The 23,882-nt window shown below is 39.2% G+C and overlaps 1 protein-coding gene across 2 annotated transcripts in view; it reads left to right on the forward strand.

Annotated features, from left to right (window-relative positions):
- The window catches only part of LOC112988500 (CMP-N-acetylneuraminate-poly-alpha-2,8-sialyltransferase), a 62,324-nt gene that overhangs the window by 25,239 nt on the left and 13,203 nt on the right, over positions 1 to 23,882 (forward strand). For both annotated transcript variants that reach the window (XM_064499790.1, XM_064499791.1), the window contains one exon: positions 2,326 to 2,619. In XM_064499790.1, the coding sequence (XP_064355860.1) occupies positions 2,326 to 2,619 (294 nt within the window). The remainder of the gene's footprint in view (positions 1 to 2,325; positions 2,620 to 23,882) is intronic.

The raw sequence follows: 23,882 nt of genomic DNA on the forward strand, positions 1-23,882 counted from the left end.
TTCAGGTTCTAGAGAAAACTACATCTAGGTGCTGCTTTCTAACTACATAAACTTTTAAACTGAAAAAAGATGCAGGCATTGATACAGATCAGGAATGGGCTGTCAAAAGACATACAGAATCATGTTAGAACCATATGGCCCATGTTATATGTGCACACTTTGCATATGGCATACAGCTTTTTAAACACAATAATTTGTATAAGTAGGTGCTTCTACAAGTTGTACATAGGGAGAGCAGGATTTGCAATGCCAAGCCGTGTCTCATGTATGTAAGCAATAGATGCCACCATCTGCATATACGTGTGATTCTGTAGAAAATTCCTGCTGTGCAGAAATCCTTCATTGAGAAGTCAGTCTTTAAAAGAGATATTTTCCGAAGTGACAGTAACACACTGAATTTGATTGGTGGATTTTAAATCTATTTTTTAGATTTTATGCAGCACAAGCCTTTTGACAATTCCAGTTTCTAGGTTAATGCATGAAGTTTTTAAGAAACAATTTTTTAAACTGGTATTGAAATTAATGGGAGTTTTGCTTGTGCCCTAGCTACCACTTTATAGAATATAGTACTCTCAGCTGCCTATGATGTATGCAGGTGGTTTGTGGAGCAGAAATGTAAAGATACTGAAGAATGTGAATCCATCTCCGAAGAAAGCTTATATCTGCCCGCGTGTCATCAGAAACTCAGGCAACTTTATCTCTTAGGAGTATATAGGCTTTATAGTCTTCTGAACATTTCTTTTTGGAGAAGATCTGGACCACTTCTTTACTTGATAATTACAGAATGAAAATAATGGTCTGAGGAAGTAACATTATCATCCAACACGAGATCATCAGTTGATGTTAGCCCATACTGCCCTGTATAGCAGAGGAAGATCTGGCTATCAAGAGATTCTAGTGAATAAGTTTAAGTAAAAGTAGCGATTATTATATTAGAAAAGATTTGGAGAACAAATAGAATAATATTAGATTAGGATTATAATAATATGGAAATGTTCTGCAGGGCCTAGATCTGACATAACTTCATATCTCCCTTCACTCCAAAGAATAGCTGGGATTGAGGAAACAAGTTCTGGTCGTTATCACAGATTTCTTGGGTGACCTTGAGCAAAACACTTAATGTCTCTGCGCCTCATTTCATGGCAGTGTTGTGAAGATGCATTCCTTACTGTTCTCAGGATAGCAACCCATAAAGATGTTCAGAACCCTGTTAATCTAGATGCCTGTTATAACATTTTTGTAAAACTTATTTTTTTTGCTGAAAAAAAATATATAATGGAAATTAGGAAATGACTGCTGAAACAAAGAAGCAAACAAGAAATTTCCTGAATTATCTGATAGCTTGATTTTGGGGTGCGTGCATGTTTGTGTTGAGTCAACTTGGGAAATTTCATTTGTTGTAAAAGTTTTAAATCATTTACATTCCAGAGCAGATTTTCAGTATTACCAATTTTAGGACATATGGTTGTGTTAGGAAACATTCCCTTAATGGCAAAAATGTAGTGCATACTAGAATTTTAAAGAACTGCATTCTTTTATCTTGATGTCTGATTTTATATATATATGTGTGTGTGTATTTATATAACTGAGACAAAAACTCTGGTGAAAAAGGCCTGAAATGGTTTTTTACTCAAGCTTAGAAAGCAGCACAATGTTTCTGCCAATTAAACAAGGTTTAAAAGTGAGAAATGATGGAAAAAAAAAGAAATTGAATACTTTTTTCCAGAAGTTTAATTTCAAAATGGAATGAAAATACTAAATGTCAAAACATCTGGTGAGATGCACTGATAATCTAAAAAGCCAAAATCCATTTAACATTGGCTAAAGTTGATTTGTAAAGCATATTTAAATACTGTATTGTAAATTTTTTAAAAATAAACAATGAGTAAGCTGTATAAATTATACCTTGTTTGACTGGCATGGCTTTAAGAATGTGAGCTGTTCCCAGGAAATGGTAACAAGTTGATGACAAATGAGCACTAATGAAAGGTAATAGATGTTAGAAGGCATACTTTCACTCATAAGTGCTTATCTAGCTACTGATGCATCGCATTTGTTAAAGCATGATGACGTGATTTTCAAATGTACAGAAAAGTGTCTTTCTCAAAGTTATTTACATGTAATATTTTTTTAAAAATGTCTGAAGAGTGTCCAAGCTAGGTAAAATGCAGTGTAATATCACACCTATTACCACTGGTATTTTTTTCTCACATAGTTTGAAATGGGCTTGCGTGTTCATTTTTCAGCTTTTCTTTCATGCATACATTTTTCTGAGTTAATGTTTCATATTTATTTTCATTTTTCCATTAATTTCTTCCTCTTCAGGTGCAATCTAGCTCCTGTGGTGGAGTTTGCTGCAGATGTGGGAGCTAAATCTGATTTTATTACCATGAATCCATCAGTTGTACAAAGAGCGTTTGGAGGCTTTCGGAATGAGAGTGACAGAGAAAAATTTGTGCATAGACTATCCATGCTGAATGACAGTGTCCTTTGGATCCCTGCTTTCATGGTCAAAGGCGGAGAGAAGCATGTGGAGTGGGTTAATGCATTAATCCTTAAGAATAAATTGAAAGTGCGAACCGCCTATCCATCACTGAGACTTATTCATGCTGTCAGAGGGTAAGTGTCTGGAAAAGACTGGTCTGTCCTTGGCACAATGGGACTTGTATAACTAGGCTTCCTAGCAGACAGAAAGAAGCTCTAGTATAATGTTAAAAGGGGTATGGTATTTCCATTCTTGTCGTAATGGATTGCATTTATGATGAAGTAAATTTGTTTGGTAATAAATGTCGTCCACTCTTTTAGCCTGCTCTAAAGCAAACAACTGGAATGCATTAGCGCTATAACTTTTCACTTCCACTTTTATGTACAAAATGTTTTTATTACCATTATAATGAGAAATTGGTGAGAAAACAGGCTGAATTCAGAGGATATGTGGGAGTCTTAGCACATGAGAGGACAATGAAAGTGTTACGTGGCTTCTTTTCAGCAAGACCATGGAGATAAAAAATAGATTTAGAAAGCAGGAGGGGTTAGGTAGCAACTGTGTAAATAATGAGGAGATCTGGCAGATCTGAAAATACTGAGCTCCTTCCCAAAATGTCCAGGGCTTTATAGCATTCTTTCTGCTTTTGAATTTGGCCAGATGCTTGGACGATTCAAAAAAGTGATCAGAATCACTGAAAGCATTCATGTAGCCAGTTGTTTTTTAAAAATATCCATCTGTGCTTAGTGAGGAGCCCTTTTTTCAACCCCATAATCAAACATGACTGTTAGATGAAGGCTTTCCATGCTGTTGTCACTCCAAGGTATATAGGGCTAAAAAACCCTCAGCGGATGATGGTAGTGCAGTACATATTTATTAGGTGAATTATTGCAATGTGAACGCATTCAACTTGTGTTCCTTGAACTGTGCTCTCTGTTTGTGGGGTTTGGGAGGATGCTTTAAAGTATTGGCATTGGCTTGTACAACCATTAATGATTATAATACCTGTCTGAAAAATTGCTTGTTACATCAGCAGAGAGAGAGGGATTGTTAGAACTGATGCCCCAATATAATAGATGAAAATAAAGTCTAAAAATACATTATTTATGAAGATATTAGGGCTTTTGAATATACTGTCCTCTTCCTGCCATGACCGAAATAGATTAACTGTTGCGATCTTCATATAATATACTTTCGGCACTAGAGAAAAAAAGAAATCTGTCCCTTTCAGAATTTTTAATTTTTTTTTAACTTTGTGCTGAGGTGTTCAGTTTGCTGGTAGAAGGTTGTTTTGTTATTCAGTTACACTTCAGTTACGTTTTGGGCTTTCAGTGTTTTCAAGTATTCAAAGTGCCTAAAGCACATGGACAGGTGCAGTTATTTTCACATGTGTATATAAATCAAAAGAAGTAAGTTCACTTTCAGTTTACAAACAGCAGTTTTCATTTCCATCTGCTAAATTTAGCCAACATTGTCCAACGTGAACAGTAATTCAGGATGCGCAGTCTTTCAGCTGGCCAACTGGAGGTTCCTTCAGGGCATCTTGTCTTAAAGAAAGATTTACCACCTACGTTGTCTCTCTGAAAGAAAAGCAGCCAAAGCTCTGCCATCAAAATTGCTATTTGCTTTTGAAATTTAGATTAACCATTTGAGATTATACCTAGCAGTATCATATGATGTGTCAACATAGATTTGCTGGGCTGTTGAATCTCTCCTCTAAGCCTGAGGCTTTCCTTAGACTTAAGTGTTGAATCATCTCATCTTCCCTTTTTCTGCTCTTGCAGGAGGTAGCACAATGTCAGCACATATTCTGCACTGTTTGTTTTTGTAATCTGAATAAGAACGCACCAAGAAGTCAAGAATTACAAGTCAAATTTATCTTTGGTCCAGTTCCTGAGTAACAAAGGGTGGTGCACAAAATGCATATGGCTTCCTGCCTCAAATTTGGAAATGATACGGTTAGAAGTAAAACATTTGGAACAATTCTTCTTTAAATTTCTTAGAAGGCAGGCTTAAAATACCAGCACATAATAATGAGGTTTATATTAAAGCAAAATTAAATTTAGGGAAAGAATATTATCTCTTTACAGATGTGAGTATCTTTAAGAATTATTTGGTTCATATTTCAAATGGAATGCTGTGGTAGTATGAGAAATTGGTAGGCAAAAGCTCTTCTTAAATTACAATGTGCTTGTGCTAAAAGTTAATATTACCTACAAATAAATACAGTAACTTGAAAAATAAAGTAAAATTTAAAGCTGCATAATCTGATTATCAGATGAGCCCTTTTGGAAGAGTAAGGCCTGGGAAAGTTTAAGCTCGTTACAGCTGCTAACTTCAGTACTATTTTGAAACAAATGGACAGCTGGTTCTGCTGCCATTTAAAATGGTGTATGCAAGTTTACCTACCCATATACCTTAGTTTTAAGGAAAAACTTCATAATACTATATTCTATGTGCAGTTAACTGTTCTGCTCTTTTTTTATTTTGCATCCCACTGTAAACTGTCTGATGATTTATAAACGTCTTAAGAGACATTTTCTAAAAGGAACTCCTATAAAATTCCCCTTTTTTGTGAATCTGAACTTTTTTTGTATAACATTAATTTTGGATGCTTTTGAGTACTATGTACTTGCTAGGGTAAGCCTTTGTCACTATGTTAAGTAAACAGTGGTAACCTATTAGAGACCTGTGGTGCTACCAAACAGAAAGGATACAATAAAGTGAATCTGAAGATTGCTTGCTGGGTGAGAAGACAAAACAGGAAACCTACCCACAAAGCTGCATGTTAAAACCTGCAGTAAGACATGTGCAGAGCATCTAGTCCCCTTTGTGGGGTGGTGGGGTTTTGCTGAGAGAGTGCAGTGTTTATGCTACATCTTTCAGTGCCTAAACCATAAGAGGAAATAGAGTTTGAGATATTGATGAAAGAATGATAAGGAAAGCTGAATTGCAAAAAGTGCTTTTTGTGGCCTGTTTTATTTTACAGGAGGAAACTACTTGCATATGCACTACGTGTGCAACCTTTGTTTTGTGGAGTACCAGCACTGTTACAATTTTCCTGTCTTTGCCCTTGAACATAGCTCGGTGATTTTCATTAAAATCTGCAAAACTGTAGAGCATGCACTTGGGACTGTAGCATTTGCAAGCACTGTCCTGTATTTGCAGTGTCCCCAAACTCCTTTTAACCTCCGTACAGATAAATATTCACTTCTTTTGTTCCCTTTTTTTTGCCTTGATATTTTCAAAGGCCATACGGCTTTACTCTTTATTTGAGTATGCATGTTTTACATTAAATAGTAATTTATATGAAGGTAGTTAGAGCTGTTTTAAATTAGACTTTAACGATAAAAGAATCAGTCAGGAAAGTCAGTATGGCTCTTATGATGCTTTTTATGTCTTGAAATCCTTCCAAAGTCATAATAACTGAAACATTGAGATTTTGTTAGACCATGCCAAAGACATAATAGCAGGAGGATCTACTGAAGTAGTGTCCTGAACTTGAAAACATATTCTTATGGAGACGAATAAAAGGTGCAATTTTATGTTTAATAAGCTAAAAGAGGCCATTAAGCTGTTTTGGAAGACAGAGATTTTTATACTGTGGAGATAACAGGCTCATTGCCACCTATGCAACTATGATGCTCTTTCCTTTTGAGGACTACATCATGTCCATAGCATTCTGCTACGTAAAATGAGGATCTTATTTGAAATTTGAGCACCTTATTACATTGCAACTACCCGTCTTCATAACCTAAAAATAAAATTCTCTGTGTTATAGGGCTGAAAACCACCTAAAAGAGGTGATACCTATCCTGAAAAGCTTACAATTATAAATTTTTTTTGAAAAAAAACAAATAAAACTTTGTCCTTTGCCAGTGCAAATTTAAATTGCTGTCCAGAGTGCTCTGATTTAATGCACCTAAAATTATATGAAAAATAAAGAAATGTAGCATATTGTGAGCTAAAGGATTTTTTAATTAATGTTTATGTTTCCAAACTGACATGCTAAATAGTAATAAAGAGATTTAATGCTGAAGGATGCAGGCTGATGGCCATAAGGTATGGAAAGGATTGTCTTTTTCTGTGCACCATACTGCCAAATTGTCCAGGCAAATTAGTTTTTTCCTTCATCATTCTTTAAAGCGTAAGGCATAGGCAATTTCTAAAGACAGGACATTAGTCTTATTAGACTGCTATTCTGATCGAGTGTGGCCAAATTATGTACTGTTTTACATACAAACAGGGGAGGTCTACAGCAATTGCATATGGCTCTGAAATTCTCTCTCCTGATTTTTCTTTCTCATGTAATGAAAGCGATGAAAAGTCAATGGGGTTTGGGAGTTGCTCTTATTCAGGTAGCAGCATAATGACTGTATTCTGAGGACATTTTGAAAAACTTCTTCTTTTTTTTTCCCCTGTCCATTTGTGCACTTTTTGGGTCATAAAAAAGGTAATGTGGTGTTCAAAAAAGAGATTGCTTTTCTGCAGATTTCATGCCCTATTAAACTTCCGTGAGTGATGGTTACGTCTCTAAAATCTCAGGGGACTCAAAGTTTTTTGAACACAGATTTTGTAAATACTAAGTCTGAGATGATAACTACCTTTTTAACCAATAGCCTATCTTAAGTTAGACCATTCAGATTTTGACTTAAGTAGGTTTTTGTCTAAGACATCAGGTGATTTCATCTGATAATCTGTTTTCTCAATTTTTTTTTTGTACTTTTTGGTCAAAGAGTTTGTTATTTCCTCTTAGAATCTGGGATTCTGAACATGATTTTGGGGCAGGTGCGTGACTTTCTCATGCAACATTTCTAAAAGCTTTTTTATGGAACTTTTAATGTAATTGTGCACACATTATTGACAAAATAATTGAGGTAATCAATACCTAACAGTGTTCAAGATAGAAGTAGAACATGTAAATGAAGAGCTTAATTGATTAAAAGGCTTCCTTTGCTCTCTAATGCCACTGGCAGGAAGGCTAATTATAAAGTTACTCTAATGAGCAAACCACACAGCATTTAAAAATAAACTGAATTTAACAACATATTTCAGAAACCTTGATTTATTAATAGACCTGATATTTCGTGCTGAACTCTTTCATTAGGATTATTTTTAGTAATAATCTCCAAGTGAATGATAGCCTTTGAGATATGGACAGTGCCAGTATAGAGAGTCCAGGCTCAGTAACAGAGTCAGAGCTCCCACAGAAGACGCATAAAACGAAAGGCGAACAAAAGCAGAGCTGACTGGGATTAGAGTCCCGGTCTTGTTTTTACTTCCAGTGATGGCAGGCAACCAAAGCACTGAAAGTAGGACCGACATATGTTTTTGGCTCTGGATAGCCTGTCTGGGACGGAGGAGGGAGAGGCCTCGAGGGTTGCGGTGGTGGTGCGTTAGGCAGAGGCCAGTGCCCAGCCCCGGGGCCTCACGCAGCTCTTCCCCAGCTTCCCAGGGATGGATTTCCCAAGACGTTTGCTGAGGAGGAATAACCCCCCCATGCTGTACTCCTGCGGTGTGCTGTTGTACTCTGGCAAGTCTTTTCTCATGTTTCCTCCCCCAACTCCACAAAACAAAGTTCTCACACTCATCTTAATGTGCAGCAGTGTTTTCTTGGCCTTTTTTCCTCTTGGAGCCGTCCCATGAACTGTTAGTCACTCAGCAGCTATATCATTGGAGTTGCTTCGTGTGGGATTCCTTCCAGTCTTTTGGGTAAAGAACAATCACACGGACGTCCCATGGGATTTCCCTGTGCTAAGCTTATTTCCTCCTTGCTACAGCCTGTGAAAGAACAGTATTAGACTTGATCCTACTTTAACTGTGGCAGAATTCCCACCGAAATCCACGTTTTGCCTGAGTAAAGAGTGTGCTGTGCCTATTTATGGTCACTTCTCAGGGCAGACTCTTTTTTTGCTTTATTAGTGAAAGCAAACAGCTGTTGTTTTGAATGGCGTGACCTCTTCTACAACTTCAGCACAGCTCCAGTGTCCTTCACTGTGGGAAGCACAGAGAAAATACTTTGAGAAACTCAAACATGCAGAAGTCAAATGGTTTTCCAGCAGCTCTGTGCTAATAAAAAAACAATTGCTGGGAGCAATTAATCCTGCAAACACGTCTTTTTTTCCTGACACTTTACTTGTTTTTTACTGCTAAAATAAAAAAAAAAAAGATGGCATTTAGCTAAGAATCAAATGTTATGTTAAATATAAAATGGCCATATCTTTCCAATCATGTCATAAAAGTCTTCAAATTATGAGGAAAAAACTCCACGCTTTGCTTTCCAGTGGAGTACAATCTTGTTTTTCATATATGTGGATGTTAAAATAGAAGTTTTGTATTATACTACCCTCCTGTCCTAATTTAGCATGTCAGTAGAGCTGGCTGTGTTTGCGAAGTTAGGCAACCAAACGGGATGCCAGTTAGTTTGGCTTTCGAGAACTTACATATTGTGTCAAGTCTTTAGTCTTTCTTTGGAGCTCAGGGTCCCTTGTGAATATGAGAGGAGGGAGGTGGTGATGCTCCTTAAGTGAGGGCATCATCAGAAGCATGGAGAAGAGGATGACTGGTAGGAGAGTAGTAGAGTAAGAAGCGGGTTTTGGCCATGCCGTCAGTGCAGGGGAGGTAGAGGTGAATATCCTACGGGTGTTAAGGGAGGGGAAAGAAGGAAGTCAATTCCCCTCTGGAGGTTTGAGGTTATCTTCTGGGGTTGAAGCAATGGAGTGTAGCTCGGGCATGGCGGCAGGACCAGTGTCGCATGGGAGCCTTTCCTTGGGCTCAAAGCCTCGCACTCTAGCCTTTCATTTGCTTTACATAAAATCTCCTTTTTTTTGTGGTTTCTGAGAGATTTAGCAAGATAGGTCACTTTTTGAGGGAAAGAAGCACTTTTTCAATGGGAACAAACCTGGCTAAAACAGTGGAGGGAGAGGGGAAATTAAATGTGCACTAAACTGTCTGCTTTTTATGCAGTTTATTTTACATAGCCTCATTCCTGATACATTTGGCAAACTGGGCCATGAAAAGCCTGGTCATGATCTTTGCAGGACAGCCTTTATTTTTATTTTTATTTATCTGGTGATAATAGAAGTCTCTTTCTTTTTTTTCCCTTCCCTCTTGCTGTGGCAACTGCTTTGTTTCTCATTATCAGAAAAAGATACAATTCAAACTTGTAAAACTTACTATCTTAATGTTAAATTTCAGGCTTCAACTAGAGGAGAGCAACAGAATCAGTCATGAGAGAAATAGTAAGGAAATTGCTTATTTTCAGATTTTTGCAGCTTAGTTTATCTACCACGAGCAACAGTGCTGTGCCTAATGTTAATGACTTAACAAACTAAGCAGGGAATAACACATAGTTTATTCATACAGTATATTTTCAGTTTTATATTAACTTTGACATCTATTTGGCCACTATCTTAATATTTTTCAGTTGTAGGGGTTTTTTCCTTCTCTTGAATAAAAGCTGTTATTTCCTATGTTTCTGAATAACTATAAAAATGTGCAAAATTAGTTATCTCTCATTGGCCTTATTCTGCTCCTGTAACAAAAATTGTAGCCGTGAAGCTGAGGAGTAAACCAGATGTGGTTTTCATAGTCAGCCTTGGAGGAGCAAAGTAGAGAGAACTGGAGTATTTTGAGAATAGTATTGGGCCGATGGTGTTAATGGGATGGGAAGTAGGTTCTCCGATTTTGAGATGAGTGAGTTGAGCCATCTATTGACCTTGCACAATATACATGTGTGTGAGGAAGTCCTGGGAAGTTTGCTTCTTTTTCATTATCATGTTTCTAAGTTAAAACTTTTAATAAAAACAATTCTGATATTTTTTTGTCTGAGAGTTACTGAGGGTTCTCAAGGACGTATGTAGTTAACGTTTGGTCTTACTGAACTTTTATGATGAGGAGCAGTTGTGTTGGATATCCAGCCAGTAATAGATTTCTTCAAATGGTTAGTTAATTACTGAGGTTCAGTGGAAATCAGGAAATACCTACAGTTTTGAATGCTCTGACTAAAGATGCCTTTCCATCTGAACTTTTAAGTAAAACTGGAGAGCTGTTATGATGCCATGTTATGATACGACAAATTGTACTAGTTCTAAATACCAGGTATATATTTATGATTTTTTTTTCCAAATCAATCCCTTCATCTGCTGAAAGAAATACCTAATCACAACAAGAAAATGTAAAAACGCTAAGATTTTTTTTTTCTCTTCAAATCTTTGTTGCGTATTTTTAGGAAGAAAACAAAACAAAAGAGAGAAGACAGAAATGGATGTACATACCTGTTATTGTTCCTTTTGTAGTTCTTTAATACTACGCTTCTGGCTGTCACATTGGCTTTAAACAGAGCTAGATCAAGAACAAAGTGTGAATTGTTTTTCTGCATGGGTGACCATGATATATAAAAGATGATGCCAGCGGGCCCTGACAGTTACTTTTTACTTCCTTTCAAGTCACAGGATTGTTTATGGAACTGAATAAACAGTAGTAGGTGTCAGTGTATGAAGGAGCCGTTTGGCTTAACATCATCTGTAGCCTCCCTTTTTAGTTCACATGCGTTTCTTCCAGGATGCTTTGAAGGGTTTGTTTAAAATGGCTGGGTTCTTGTTCAAATATGGAGAAAGACTTTGGGCTTCAAATTAAGACTTAGGCAGGATTTAGGTATTTTATGTCTCAAGTTACCAAGTGCCATGGCCAGTGGTTAATTTGCCGCAGCCCATAGCGAGCGGGGGAAGCGGTCCGTCTCCTGTGCCAGGAGTCAAGGGCTTGACGCGCTCCTCGGCTGGGTAAGCGAGAGAGGGTCTGTTCCTTCCTCTTTCTCAGGGAATGCATTTTTTTGGAAACTTGCTAGATCAGCCAAGTGTAGGCCTTTCAGAGACCAGGGGAAGCTTGCTAAGCTTTTCCACTTTGCATCAGAGAATCAGAGGCTCAGTGAGTTAGAAAGTGAGAAAAATGGTGAGCCTGGCTGTTTCAGGCACTGGGGGCTAAAAAGGCCGGGTGGTTTGATCAGTGCTGTAATGCCCACCATTAGTTTTAAGCAAAGAACATGTTTTGAAAGAAAACTATTGACTTTAACCCATCAGGAAAGGGGTCTGCATCGTGCTTCCTCAGCATTGGAGAGGCCCCGTAGCTGGCGGGTGCCTGAGGGGTGAGAGGAGGTGAGATTTAAATCTCTCGCCTGTCCTCATTTCCTTCCACGGGCTAGATCGACGTCTCTGTCTTGCTGCACATCCTGCCTCGCACACCTCTTCCAGGAGCGTCTGGTTTCTGCGAAGCCCATTCTCAGGTGCCCTGCTGTTCCCCTGCCCATGGATAGGCAGTCCAGGAGATTAACACTGCGTGTGGATTCACACTGTGAGCCTGAGGCCACAGGAAAAATTAAGACTATCACCTCTCTTTGTAAAATGTAAAAACTGTTACTGTTATTTTTTCAACTTTTTTACCATATTTCTGTACTGAATTCATACTTAATGTAGCTCATGGGCACAGCGGAGACAGCTTATTTGCATTTGTCATTCTCTTTTTAGTGGGCGCAAGAGTCATACTATTTGCATCCTTGAAGTATTCATTTAGTGAAGTAGTCAAAGAACATTGAGTTAGACCAAGTTATTGCTAGCACTTACTTTTCCCTTTAAACTTGGTTGCGCTTTGCTGGCTAGCAGTGGGATGCAGGGGAATTGCCAACCAGAACGAGTAATCATTTTCTCTCACAACTTGCAAGCGAAGAAGACCTGCAAAAGGATCTGAGATAAGACCCTACTGAGAGCAAGTGCAACTACTGGTGTCAGAATGTTTTGGAGGCTCATGGGTTGGTTTTTATCTTTTTTCTTTTCCTATTTCAATCTGAATGTGTGCACGCTCACCGGAGGTGTTGGCAGGGAGGAAGTAGTGGGTATATCAGTCATGCAGAAACAGACAGGTGGCACAGCTTATGCTTGTGTCAAAATCCTTAGGTTCAGATGAAACGTGTAATGTGCAGAAGGACTAACAGTGCTGCAGCCTTGAAACTGGCACCATTTCCAGCAGGGTAACGTTCGTTTTATATTGCTTCTATAATGTAATATTCATCCGTGGGCTTTGCAGAAGTGCGTGTTCAGCATGAATTTTCCAAATGAGGTCTCTCACGCCTTTGCTCTGCAAGGTGCAGAGCAGAGGAGGGTGCAAGAAACAGAAGGTAGACTGCAGCACACAACTCTCAGCGAGAGGAAGCTCTGCGAGGTTGTCTGTAGTGTCCTTCCTCCTGCTGAAGCCACTGGGAGTTGCTGCAGAGATGAGCAGACTCCCCACCGCCCAGGGTGATGCAGGAGGGCTGTGGTGGAGTGCCAAATTTGCCTAAGACGTTTTGGTTTTAAATCATGAGATTACTGAGGCGTTGTTGCTATTTTGGTATGATGCTCATCCTTTGGCTTAGAGGAGAAAGAGAAGAGGAAATGTGTCTGTGTAGACAGCGCTTTTTTTCCTGTTTTTATTTTTAATTTCTATAAACTTGTTTGTAATATGTAAAACAAGTTCCGGGCATGAAATATCTGGGAAATGTGCCAATATGTAAACACATTTGATTTCTATGACATTGATGACTTGAAGCTGAATAGCTTGAATTCAAACTGAAGATCTCACTTCAAATTAGTATTAATTACATGGCTGGTACAGCATGGTAGCTTAGTAAAGCCATTGGCAATATACCATGACTTTCAGTTTAATATTCATTCATTGAGTAAGACAGTTCAGTTTTTGCTTAAAGGCTTTAACCAAGAAAGGGACAAATATTCCCTTTCCTTTTGAAAGATTTTTTTTTAAAAATACTTCTACACAACTTATTTAAAAAAAGAAGGAAAAAAAAAGAGTAATCTCCTTACAGTCCACTGAACTGGCTAGCTGCCTTGTTTTGAATTTGTCATAATTCTTTTTTTCTTTATTTGATTTACAACAGCAATAATAATAGTAGAGAGCTACTCACCTGGACACCTTTATTGTATGTTAAAGAGTGGATAAACCCCCCAGTAAGAAAATAAGGAAAGTTACACAATGAACAGCACACATCTCAAAATTTCTTTGACAGATACTGGCTAATCATGACAAAAGCTTTTGACATATTTCTCTATATTCTATTCTGAAATAGTAGAAAAGAGAAGTTGATGTAGAAAGTTGTCAGATTGGCAGATCTTGGAAGAAAGCAAGCTAAAGATGGGAAATCTCTCTGGAGAAAGAGCGCCCTTTAATCTCCTTAACTTAAAAACCGTAGGAATTTCTGTTGGGAAGTCATTGCTTGGGGAATTCATAGAGGGATCCGGAGCCTTTCGCACAGGTATCATCTGTTTGCCTCTGACCTCGTGTAGCAGTGACCTAAAATTATTTTTTCTCCATCTAGCACATGTCCTTGTGAAACCAGTTGGTGGGCTTGGCACAGCTCCTCTCACATCACATTGCTGCTAATTGGCATTTTTGTTGGCATTGTTTGCAGCAAAGCTAAAGCCTAATAGGATGTGAAAAGTGAGCAACAGTGGCTCTTTAAAGGCGCGGGTCCTTTGGCATGGCAGCATGTGGCCTCCTGTGTGTTGCTGAGGTGTGCTTTGCATAGTCAATGGACTTCGTAAGAGGCTCTGTCGCCTCTCGCTTCTGCGGAGCTCTGCATTCAATTAGGTTGTGATGCAGCAAATTGTTCCTATTCAGTCATGTTCTTCAACACATGCCTAACTCTAAGCACATGCTTTAGTGCCCGTTTTTTTTAACCGTTTAAAGGTTTTATGGAATCTTGATCCTAGGGAGCAATTTCTACCTCCTTAATTTACTGAAGTAGTTTATTTTTATTTGTACGCAGCCTGGCTCTTCAGGTTAATGCAGTGACAGCTGTGGGATTTATTACTGTAAAATCAATACCTTTTATAGCTGATTAATCTGCTCTGATTCATTGCATTGATCAAATCTAAGTGCCTGTAATGGATATTTCATGTAATAATCTCTAAAAGGGAGACTAGAAATTGTATTGATTAAATCAAAATAGGTCAGATTTTCCTCTATAAAACTGACATTAGTCTAACAAATAACATATCACTGAACATGTTGTTTTAGTGCATCTACCAGGAGCTGCGATTTAGACATTATTGACTTCAGCCTTCATGGGGAGATTGGCACAAGCTGAAAACCATTTTAAACTGTTTATCAGCCCAATGAGCATCTTGAAGATATGTTCAAGTTCACGGTCTGCAGTTTTCAGTATCGGTTCAAGTGCAGTTAATAGATTGCTCTGTGATGCAGGGCATAGCCCTCATCCTGGGGTGCTCTAGGTAAATTGCCTCCTATTGCAGGAACACCAGACATTCATATTCCACAGCAGAGAGCAGCATGTCCCATAGTTGTGTCTTTTTGTCTTTTTAGGGCAAATTTAACATTTGATATAAGGTGTTAGGAAACAGTCTCTTGGGAATAGGGGACCTGGGAAGTAGGCATTCTGGGGATCTGATCATTTATTTCATGGTTTTCTGAGATGACATGGACTGAATTTAATAACTCTGGTAGTTGCTTCTGTTGTGTTCTTCCTTCCTTAACATACTGAACACAGTGCATTTCATTCTAATTTCTCATATATTTATTTCCTTTTTTATGGACATTATAGCATTGACAGTGTTTCGAAAATTTGTATGGGGGGTGTCTGTTGCAGGAATACATTTACTTGGCATTAGTGTAAGAACAATTATTCATACCAGTAGGAAAGACTAGAGCTAATGCTGAAATGTAGATTAGTACAAGCTGTTAACTTTAATTACACCACTCCAGTAACGTGCTGATGCAGTTTTCGGAGGAAAAAATACTAGTCAATTGTAATTTGCAGTAATGCTTTCAGAAAATATCAAAAATCCCATGCTTTTTTTTTTAATGCATATTTTATAGATTTTGATTGGTATACTGGGTTACAAAGCACTTAGCTCTGTCCACCAGTCAGTCTGCTGTTTGCAGTAAGACTACATCCTTCTGTTTCTCTTACTAGCTTTATAGCTGAATTGCCGCCTTTGTTCAAACAAAAGCTGTTTCTCTGCTCTTCCTTTGACGTGGCTTTTCCAGAGAAGCAATGGCTTGTGTGGTTAGAGTCCCACCCATTCAGCCCCGCTCCTGTATTGTTCCAAACCAGATTCCTTTCCCACTCCATTTGCCCATGTTTGATGTGGGAAATAGCTTCGCCCAAGGTTGATGAAGGTTTTTTCATGCCCTCACAAATACCACTCCCCAGAAGAAGCCAGGGCCCCAGGGCACAGTTCAGCCAAGCACCTAAGTTCATGATTAACGTGAACCTGCATTAGTTCAAATGAGACTAAAATTCAAAGTTAGGATGGAACGTTTTGCTACTTAACCTCTCTGGCAGCTAAAACATCATCTGCAAAATCAGCATCACATAATAGTCATGCAACAGGAAAATTCTTGTTTTATGAGTTCAAGTCAATCCTCAAATAGATCAGCCTGGCTTTATTAGAGGAACTATCATTATGGTGCAGGATATGGGTCAAATTCATTTCTTGGCTGCAGTGCCCTTGCTGACGGCAGCCGTTGTGCAGGCTGCTTGAATGGCCTTTCTGAGGTAGACTGACTAAAATAAACGCCCTTTCAGGGGGAAAATGTGGGTGGGAAAAAGCAGGCTGCTTATTTAATGCTCTGCCCGGTCTCTGCCTGCTCTGTCTCGGTGGGGCAGGTGAAATTCAGGAGATCTGATTTCTCAGTTGTAGCCCAAGGGACTGGCGAGGCGCTTGCCTGGGGCTGTACTTGCCACCCCGCAGCAGGCAGTACCCTGGCAGGACCCCAGTACGGGTTTTACAGAAAACAGCGCATTTTCTTTGGTCTGTCACTCTTTCATATTTTCACTGTTTTGCCTCCCCCCCGCCCCCCACACCTCTACACATGTTTCTTGAGAAAAGAGTTTTCTTTCTGTGGACAGAGTTGTCTCGCATAATGTCGGGAATTATCCAAATCATTAAACTGACTTCCAGAGAAAATACGTCTATAGGTTTGTCTGTATCTGCTGAGTTCTGCATCTATTGCAGTTGAAGTGTGCTACAGTCTATGGGCTCGAATATCTTAGTTTTGTGTTTTGTTAACTTGGGGGGTTTATTTGTAAATTTTGGATCATTTTACCAGTTTAGATCAATTATTAGGCAAAGTACAAAAAAATACATTTTTTGTAATCTCTTTCTCTTCTTGCCTTTCATCCTTTTGCTTCATCCCTTCCATTTAATCCATGCTAATTCTAATAATCTTTTTAGAAAAGGAAATAAGTAATATTTAGAATATATATGAGAGAAAAAAGCAAGGGATTCTCTCTAAAACATACTTATATTTCTAGTCCCACTTATTTAAAATGCACTAACAAATAACCACTGACTTTTATAACAATTTGTTAGCATTGGGCCCAGTGTATTTCCCAAATGTAAACCTAACACTGCTTTTCCTGACAAAGATGTTGTCCGAAAAGCGGATTCGTTGCCCGGTGTGCAATGAGCCAATAATTACACACTCAGGAGAGACATTTATTTATTTATTTCAGAGTTGCGCAAGCCTGGGTGCTCAGTGGTCTCCCACAAATCGAGCACACCCCCCCAACTTTTCAGGTAGCATTTATACAATCAAATTTGCCATATTTGTGACTTCCTTCCTCTTATTGCCATATTTGTGACTTCCTTCCTCTTCTACACTGATTGGTTAATGATTTCTTCACATTTCCCTGGGTCCCACCCCTGCTTCTCAAGGTTCTGATCAATTAATTAACACTGCCCCAGCTGGGTCAGTAGGTGTTATCTTCCAAGGCCCTGAGGAAGAAGACATAATCCAGACCCCTTAATCATCACTGTTTTAACAGTGAGAGGAAGCTTTTTACTTCCCAAGGTCTTGGCGCCCAAACAGGCCTTATTTCTCAGCCTTGGCATCCTCCCTTCTGGAGAGTGGGGCAGAGGAATGCAGACTGCTTGTAACTCCCTTATCTTTCCAGCCTGCACCAGCTCTGAGGCCTTTTCTTAACGAACTAGGAGCACGGCCTAAGGCTTCAGCAAATTTAGCTACTTATGCTAAGCAAGTGTGCGGCTACTCATGCTAAATAAATTCTATCTAAGATAGAAGTTATCCAAATCTACCTACTTCAAACATTCTTTCTGAGCTTCTCAGGGTTGTCTTGTAACAAAGAGACTTAGGTTTTTTGCTTGCACGGTCAGCATACTTACTTTTCTAAGCATCATTTGCCTGTGTTGAATGGGTGATTTAGCAGAACGGGGACGTAGTGGTGCTCCAATCTTTAATGTCTAAAGATCTATTTTAAACTGTGGTTTGGTTCACCAGTTAAAATGGGTTTAGGGGTTTCGATGTAGTCCCCTGCGTGTGCCGCACCACATAGGAGAAGGGCACGGCTCGGCACTGTTTGCTGTCCCCGCTCTGGAGCAGCGTGCTGGCCTGCAGTCACAGGGACCTGCTCGCGTCGAAGTGCATTAGCAGAACCGCGTGGGCAGAGCAGCAGGGCTCCTTTCCCCCGTTACGCTTAGCATGTTCACCGGTCATGAGCATTAGTATTAGCTCAGATTCTCTGTGTTACTGTCTCCAATCATGAGTGACAGAAGGCTATTGCTATTATCAGTAGCGATTTCTGTAGGTCTTTAAGCCTGCATGCTGCAAGTGCCCTTCCAGCCAGGAAACCAACTGCCGCACTCAGCAAAGCTTTGCTGGGCGTTTTGCCCGCTCTGCCCTGGATGTTAAAAGGAGCGAGGAAGAGAAAGCATGGCTTTTCACTGAGACCTGCGGAGCCCATGAACGGCTGAGGTGAATTCCCTTCTAGCTTATACATGGACTGATTGTCCATGAAGCTTTTCTTTCCGGTTGCGTTGCAGGAAATTGGGAGATACTTGTGTAACAGAGGGCACACCTGCGCTCAAATTTCTTACTTCATTAATGAAAGTGTGTCAGGAGAAAAGATTGCTGTTAGAGTCTCTGGATGAAACCCCAGCCTTACTGAAACACATGAGAAAACTCCCATGATCTTCCATACAGGCGAAGCTGCACCCTTTGCGATAAGCTTGCTAGGGTTAGCAATTGGTGCAGGGAGAAAGTTGAGGACAGGGGGAAGGAGAAGAAAGTAAAAACTTGCTAAATCAGTGCATTTACAAGTCACAGAAAAGTAATGAATGGGGCCATTTTGTAGCTGCACTTAACAAAAAAATTCTCTTCCAGGAAAATTGTTTCTCTTCCATGAATTCATGTAGAAGGAATAAGACAATGGAAGGAGGAGGACTGTAAAATGATGACAAATAGTAGGGTTCAGTATCCAACCTGTTGGTTCTACATTTTTCCTAGTTAATCGAATGCTTTATTTTTGTGCTGTTTTCTCATCATTGCTACTGTACTTTGCTACAGACATTGTGGATTTTATTTAGTATTAGCTAAGAATTGACTGTTTTTTGAGCCATCTAAAGAGATCTCAGATCTTCCGTATTGAATCTTTGTAAATTCACATGCATGCTTTTTGATCATCATTTTTACCCTCAAGGTATTTATTGAGTAAGTCTGCTTCATTCTGTTCAAGTGTTGTCTGTCATTTTTAATGGTTTTATTTTAGCCCTTAATATTTCTGTATGTTTAAGCAGTCCCATGAGGCAAGTGTGAAATATATAAACAAGAGTTTGTGGGTTCAGAGTCGTTTTTAAGTATTGGAAGTGTAAGGAAGAAAGACCCCACTAACGCCAGCAACTTTTAACCAGTGTTAATAAAAAGTTAATTTACTAGATGCAGATTCAGTCTATATTAATCAAAAATAGATTGGTTTGAACTTTCAAACTGACACATCGACTTTGATCATCTGAGTGTAAAGATAACTCCCTCATTTATAATGTGTGAGGGGGGAGTAAAACAAGAAGAAATTGCTGTAATTTTATTATTTATCACTGGCGGATTCTATTTTAGGCCCAAGAAATGGAAGAAATGTAGGGTTTTTTGAGCAGGTCAGAATCAATTAACCTGAAGGAAGCATTTATGTATGTTCATAGAATTATGTATTTTGCCCCATTATCTGTATTCCAGGAATATGTTGTTATCTAAATATGGCACAGAAGTAAGGTAGAAATGGAGCACCCGCTGTGAAAAATACCTGCTTCCACTAGACTTGTGGAAGGAGCTAAATTGCCAAAAAAGAAAACCCTTTCTCCAGAAGAATCTGCATTAGCTTTCTTATTTTGTAAAATGTACTCTAGGTCTATTCTGGAAAGGCCAGTGCACTGTTTCTCTTCTGTGCTCTCTAAATGAATTGAAAGCGACTTCTTTTGACACGAAAACATGTTTGGCTCTTAAGAATTTTGTGGATGAGTTGAGGGGATGGCAGTTTTAAGTGAAGGCATGCAGTGTGCTAGAGCGAGTGCCAGCTGATGACCTCCATGGCACTGAAGCAAAGATTAGTGTTTAGGTGGCCATGCAACAAAAGACAAAAGGCATTTACTTGCAAAGGCTCAGTACTTGTTGGCATAAATGAATTTCCAGCAGCTTAAATGATTTTTTAAAAAGCTTATTCATGTGTGTTCTTTGCTATTTTCACTAGTTGTGTAAGTAAACAGCCTCTATTCTCCCTTGCCCTCCTGTCATGTGGTGTCACCAAGACTATTTCTAAGTACCCAAGCAATAGATCAACGTTTCACAGATGTTTGGAGAGCAGGAGGGAGACACCAGTCTGAGCAAAGTCCAAGTGCTTGGAATGGTAGGGATCAGTGACTGCTGATGGGCTGGTGCAGAGGTAATGACACCTGCAAGAGGAGCTCTGGTGGTCTGGCCTCAAACAATAGGTCATATAGAGAGCGTGTGGGCATGATGGTCCTCCTGACAGTAATTAGTGAGAGCAGCTAAAGCTCAGTCTGTTAGTAACAGCACTGTGTTACAAACGGGGTTAATCTTGAAGCCTCTCCAGTGATCTTCTGTACTTCCAACCTACTTCTCCACTTGGGATCATCTTTATCACAATATATTTTAAATGTCATTATACCATTACTTTGATTTGGGTTCTTCACTGTCCTGAAGAAGAATCAGCTAGTTCCTAAAGGATGTTCCTCTTCGAAGCTCACGTTTCATTCACTGTGTCGTGTACAAGCACACACAAGCTCCCACTCCTGTTTCTTCTTTTTTTCTTTTATTTACTTACTTTGATCTTTATAATGGCAACCAAAGCATGACAGTGGGAAGTCAGGCTTTGCTATTGTGCTAACATCACATTTACAGTCAGTCTTTCCTGACAAGCTCCAAAACTCGCCTGTGTTACCGAGCAAGGGTTGTCCCGTTTGCTCATGATCACCATTCTTGGCAGTTTTGTAGTCTCTGAGTAGAATCAAAGGACATCATTTAAAATAGAAATTTCATTAAATAGAATTTAAAAATAGAAAATTCACCTTGGCATCTCAAACACAGCAGACCAGTTCTGGTGAGACTCCTCAAAGAATAGCACACACATGTTAATTGTGGTCTTCAGCAGAAATCCTGGGGACTGTTCCTGCTACCATTTAGGTCAATAGTTAACTGCCACTGGGTGTCTATATATTCGTGGGTTTAGTTTGGATGCGGAGTGCACTTTCTCAGTAAATGCCCTGATCATTCTCATTTTCAGTACTTTGTGTCACGGAAAGGTCTTAGAGCACATGATTTTCCAGTGAACATAAGCTGGGGCAGTCCCGTAGCACACCAAGTACGCTCCGACTGCAGAGGGGCACTTGCCTCGCAGTGCCTGCCGGAAAACACCTGGGACGTGTGAGGTGTGGCCATCCCCTACTCGGCACCATCCATCTCACCCTGCAGAGCGGCTCCCCCACTACTGGCTAACGTAGCTCCAGTCACTGACTGCGCGTGGAGCAGAAACGTGGATAACTTTGGCATCATTTTAAATACTCTTTTGCCTTTCCCATTCTGTATTTGAGTGGTGGTCCTGTTGTGGAGCGCTGTGAGACACTTGCAGTTCTAAAAAATTGTTTCCTTTCGTTGTAATATCAATTATGTTGTAGAAGTAAATGTAATCCGTGGTTAAGGCAGAATACTCCCCCCTCCACTCCAGGGGGAAAAAAAAGTAAGAAAAGGAAAGAAAGCAAGCCTAGCTCTAAGAGTCCATAGTTATTTTAAGGATTGATTTCTGCTATGAGGTATCTTGAGACAACAGTATTTGGCTGAAGCTGTTGACTGAAAGATATTACTAATGCATTTGTTAGAGGATAGTATTCTATAGTTTTTACTTTTCCAAGGATTTAAATTCAGTTAATTTTTTTAATGTTTGAAGCTAAAGTATGTAGGCCTCTGTTAGGGCCTGGCTTCAGAGACATTCTCTGCATATCAAGGAACACTCCCGTAAGAGTTTAAACTATCTTGTCAAAAAATCTCCCTCAATTTCTAGCAAGGTAATTGCCAGGGCTTTTTCAGACTGAAGTCTGAGTTCAAAATGTCTGGCAGGCTGTTAGTATGTAAATACCGCTGAAATTCAGTGTGTTTCCTCATGTGTAATCTCCTTTGCAATCCCATATCCCTCATCTTTAAACACGGTTATCTTTGAATATAGTTTAGTAGCTGTGTGCAAGTCTACAGCACTATCCACATAAGATTTACTTGTTGTAGGAAGGGTTACAGAGGAGGCCCTTCACTGATACTCTCCTTCAAGGGAAATCAGTGTGTACCTGAATTTCAAACCATGTTTTTTTTATCAGGATTTCCTAGTGTATTTAGGTTTTCAAAAGAGCTACTGATGTAAAAAAGATTTAGAAATGTAGTAAACGTGCTTATTTTTTGCTCTCAGAGTACCTGTGCTTGGATATTGTCTAGATAATGTTAACTAATATTTGTATGAGTAACCAAAAAAGTTACGTTGCCAGTTTGATCATTAGGATATTGCTTATGGAATGAAAGCAATACACTTCCAGTCACACATTAACTGTCTTTTGAAAAAAAGACATCACGTTTTTACTTTGACATGTTTATCATTTTGCAAGTCACATCGTTCTCTTTTCACAGAAGCACTTGGAGATGTTTCTTGTTAGTGCTATGCATAACTTGCTATTGCAAAAGAAAAGATATACAGGGCAAAACAAAAGATACACAGGTGGGGACTAGTATTGCTACAGTCCTGTTGTTTTCTCTTAGCCTACTGATTGAAATTTAATGTAAGATGTTATTTCACAGTCTGGTTCTGTAGGGGCCTTCTAGGAGAAATTAATACACTATTATTTACATTGATGCTAGCTAGTCTTATCATCGAAATCTAAAGTGAACTAGCTATTAAATCATAGTTTCCTTTCTCATGTATAGTCTTTTCCAAGAGAATTACAACTACTTTTTAAAATATACACAGCTATTCCAGCTGTTTCTGTGGGTTAATTGCAGAACTTGGATTGTGTTGCATTGAATAGCAATAAATATGCATTGTTTGTTGCTTAAATGTGGGTTCATTTTATTTTCTTTTTTGTTGTTTGAGATTTGCAACTCCTGTTGCTTAAGTCCCTTCTGCAGGGATTTACTACCTGAGCGAGACTCAGCTTCTTCAGAAAGGAGGGTGTTTCTAACAGCAACCTCAACATTTCTTGGAAATTTCAGAGTATTTTTTAGAAAGCTTTTCCTTCTTGACTAAGAGTCCTTGGTCTAGCTGCTCTAGTAGGTTTTGAATGGATTTGTAACTCTGTGAATATTTAGGCATCTAAAATCTTCTGTAGGAACAAGATAACAGACAAAAATACTTTAGACAAAAATACTTTAAGCTTTAAACAAACAGAAAATACTTTGATTTGTAAATAGCATACAATTTTGTTTCCACTTGTTATTCCTGAGGCCTGAAAGACCATTTGCATTAACCAGTTTCACAGATCTGTACCCCATAATAGTGTGAAAACAAAAGAGCATTTACAAGTTTCCTAGCTGAGTAAGAGCAGTGATCTGTCTGCAGCTGAAAGATCCCTCATACGAGCAGTTTGGTGCAGAGGTGGAAGTGTTTAGGGGAACACCATGGATATTTCTAAAATCTAGAATTTTTGCCATAAATTTTAACTTTTAGTGCCACTCCAGAATGCCTTACTCATGACAGCGGCGAGCAGGGTGCCGTGTAGCTCTCCGCAGACTTTTTGGGGGGGATGTGGGTGATGTGTCCTTCTCTCTGACTTGTCAGAGAGCTTGGTCTAGTGGATGTCCTCTGAGAAGGCCCTGGGCCTGTTAAAAACAGCTGCTCCAGCCACTGCTGCTGTCTTTACGGTCTTCCTGAACTAGAAGGCAGATGGTTGCCCTTGGTCTCCTTCTGTACCACAGCACAGGGTACAGGGCCCTTGCAAAGGATAGGAGAGCCTAAACTTACCTCCTCCCCCTTCTGAGAAAGTTAGTGCCCACATTTTCCACAGTCATGCTCTGCCACGTATCAGAGGGCTTTTCTGGGAAAGGG

The sequence above is a fragment of the Dromaius novaehollandiae genome, chromosome W, assembly GCF_036370855.1.
Source record: "Dromaius novaehollandiae isolate bDroNov1 chromosome W, bDroNov1.hap1, whole genome shotgun sequence".
In the NCBI taxonomy this organism is placed as follows: Eukaryota; Metazoa; Chordata; class Aves; order Casuariiformes; family Dromaiidae; genus Dromaius; species Dromaius novaehollandiae.